Genomic DNA, 2256 nt, shown 5'->3' with positions numbered 1-2256 from the left:
CCCAACCCTCGAACTCAGCACCACCTTCCTAACCTGCAACCTTCTTCCTGACATCTCCGCCCACACCCCCACTCCGGCCTATCACCTTCACCTTGACCTCTTTCCACCTATCGCATTTCCAACGCCCCTCCCCCAAGTCCCTCCTCCCTACCTTTTATCTTAGCCTGCTGGACACACTTTCTTCCTTCCTGAAGAAGGGCTCATGCCCGAAACGTAGATTCTCCTGCTCCTTGAATGCTGCCTGACCTGCGCTTTTCCAGCAACACATTTTCAGCTCTGGCTTAGTCATAGGAAACAGAAGGTGTGGTGGAAGAATGCTTTTCGGAATGACTAGTGGTGTTCCAAGGGATCAATGCTGGGGCCTCTGCTGTTCGTGATCTACATACATGATTTGGAGGAAAACGTAACTGGTATAATTAGTAAGTTTGCAAACGAGAAAGATTGGTGGAGTTGAAGATAGGGAGGAGGATTGTCAGAGGATACAGCGGGATATAAATCAGTTGGAGGCATGGGAAGAAAAATGGCAGATGGAATTCAATACAGACAAATGTGAGGCAATGCATTTTAGAAGGTCACGTGCAGGTGTAAATTATACAGTGAATGGCAGAACTCTTAGGACTATTGATATGCAGAGGGATCTGGGTGTGCAGGTCTACAGATCACTGACGGTGCAGCGCAGATAGATAAGGCAGTTAAAAAAAGGCCTATGGCATGCTAGCCTTTATTGGAAGGGGGACTGAGTGTCAGGGTAGACAAGTTATGCTGCAGCTTCATATTACTTTAGTTCGGACACATTTGGAATATTGTGTATAGTTCTAGTCATCACATCACCAGTAGGATAGGGGAGGGTACAGAAAAGGGTTACCAGGATGTTGCCTGGTATGGGAGACCTTAGCTATGAAGAAAGGTTGGATAGACTGGGTTTGTTTTCACTGGAATGCAGGAAGTTAGGGGTGAGCTAATAGAAATTTATGAAATTGCAAATAGCATGGATAGAGTGGAAAGTATGAGGCTTTTTTCCCTCCCAGCGTGTAAGGGTTAGTTACTAGGGTACACAGGTTCAAGGTGCAGGGAGGGATGAAGTTTAGAAGTGATGTGCGAGGTACATTTTTCACACAAAATGTGGAGAGTGACTGGAACATGCTGACAGAGGAGGTGGTGGAAACACACACAACAGCAGCATTCAAGAAACGCCTGGATGAATACATTGAACAGGAAAGGAATAGAGGGATGCGGATCCTGTAAGTGAAGACAATTTTAGTATGGAAGGACAAAATGTGTTGGTGCAGGCTTGCAGGGCTGAAGGATCTATAGAACATAGAACATTACAGCGCAGTACAGGCCCTTCGGCCCTTGATGTTGCGCCGCCGTGTCATACCAATCTGAAGCCCATCTAACCTATACTATTCCATGTATGTCCATATGCTTGTCCAATGACGACTTAAATGCCCTTAAAGTTGGCAAATCTACTACCATTGCAGGCAAAGCATTCCATACCCTTCCTAATCTCTGAGTAAAGAAACTACCTCTGACATCTGTCCTATATCTATCACCCCTCAATTTAAAGCTATGCCCCCTCGTGCACACTGTCACCATACTTGGAAAAAGGCTCTCCCTGTCCACCCTATCTAACCCTCTGATTATCTTATATGTCTCTATTAAGTCACCTCTCAACCTTCTTCTCTCCAACGAAAGCAGCCCAAGTCCCTCAGCCTTTCCTCGTAAGACCTTCCCTCCATACCAGGCAACATCCTAGTTAATCTCCTCTGCACCCTTTCCAAAGCTTCCACATCCTTCTTATAATGCAGTGACCAGAACTGTACACAATACTCCAAGTGCAACCGCACCAGAGTTTTATACAGCTGTAGCATAGCCTCATGGTTCAGGAACTTGATCCCTCTATTAATAAAAGCTAAAACACTGTATGCCTTCTTAACTACCCTATCAACCTGGGTGGCAACTATCAAGGATCTGTGTACCTGGACACCGAGATCTCTCTGCTCATCTACGCTACCAAGGATCTTACCATTAGCCCAGTACTTTGCATTCCGGTTACTCTGACCAAAGTGAATCACCTCACACTTGTCCGCATTAAATTCCATTTGCCACCTCTCAGCCCAGCTCTGCAGCTTATCTATGTCTCTCTGTAACCTACAACCTCCTTTGTCACTATCCAAACTCCACCGACCTTAGTGTCGTCTGCAAATTTACTAACCCACCCTTCTACGCCCTCATCCAGGTCGTTTATAAAAATGA

The 2256-nt window shown here is 45.8% G+C and overlaps 1 protein-coding gene across 2 annotated transcripts in view; it reads left to right on the top strand.

Moving 5' to 3' along the window:
- LOC122542460 (deoxyuridine 5'-triphosphate nucleotidohydrolase, mitochondrial-like) overlaps positions 1–2256 on the top strand; it is a 35410-nt gene that overhangs the window by 11091 nt on the left and 22063 nt on the right. The window contains exon 1 of one of the 2 annotated variants that reach the window (XM_043680180.1): positions 583–1241. The exons of the other annotated variant lie outside the window; for it this stretch is intronic. Within the exon in view, the coding sequence (XP_043536115.1) occupies positions 1199–1241 (43 nt within the window). The 5' untranslated portion in view covers positions 583–1198. Of the gene's footprint in view, positions 1–582; positions 1242–2256 lie in introns of those variants that run through there. 2 annotated transcript variants of the gene reach the window in all.

Source organism: Chiloscyllium plagiosum, chromosome 40, assembly GCF_004010195.1.
Source record: "Chiloscyllium plagiosum isolate BGI_BamShark_2017 chromosome 40, ASM401019v2, whole genome shotgun sequence".
In the NCBI taxonomy this organism is placed as follows: Eukaryota; Metazoa; Chordata; class Chondrichthyes; order Orectolobiformes; family Hemiscylliidae; genus Chiloscyllium; species Chiloscyllium plagiosum.
The sequence above is the reverse complement of the archived record's forward strand: the minus strand, read 5'-3'. Positions and strand labels throughout refer to the sequence as shown.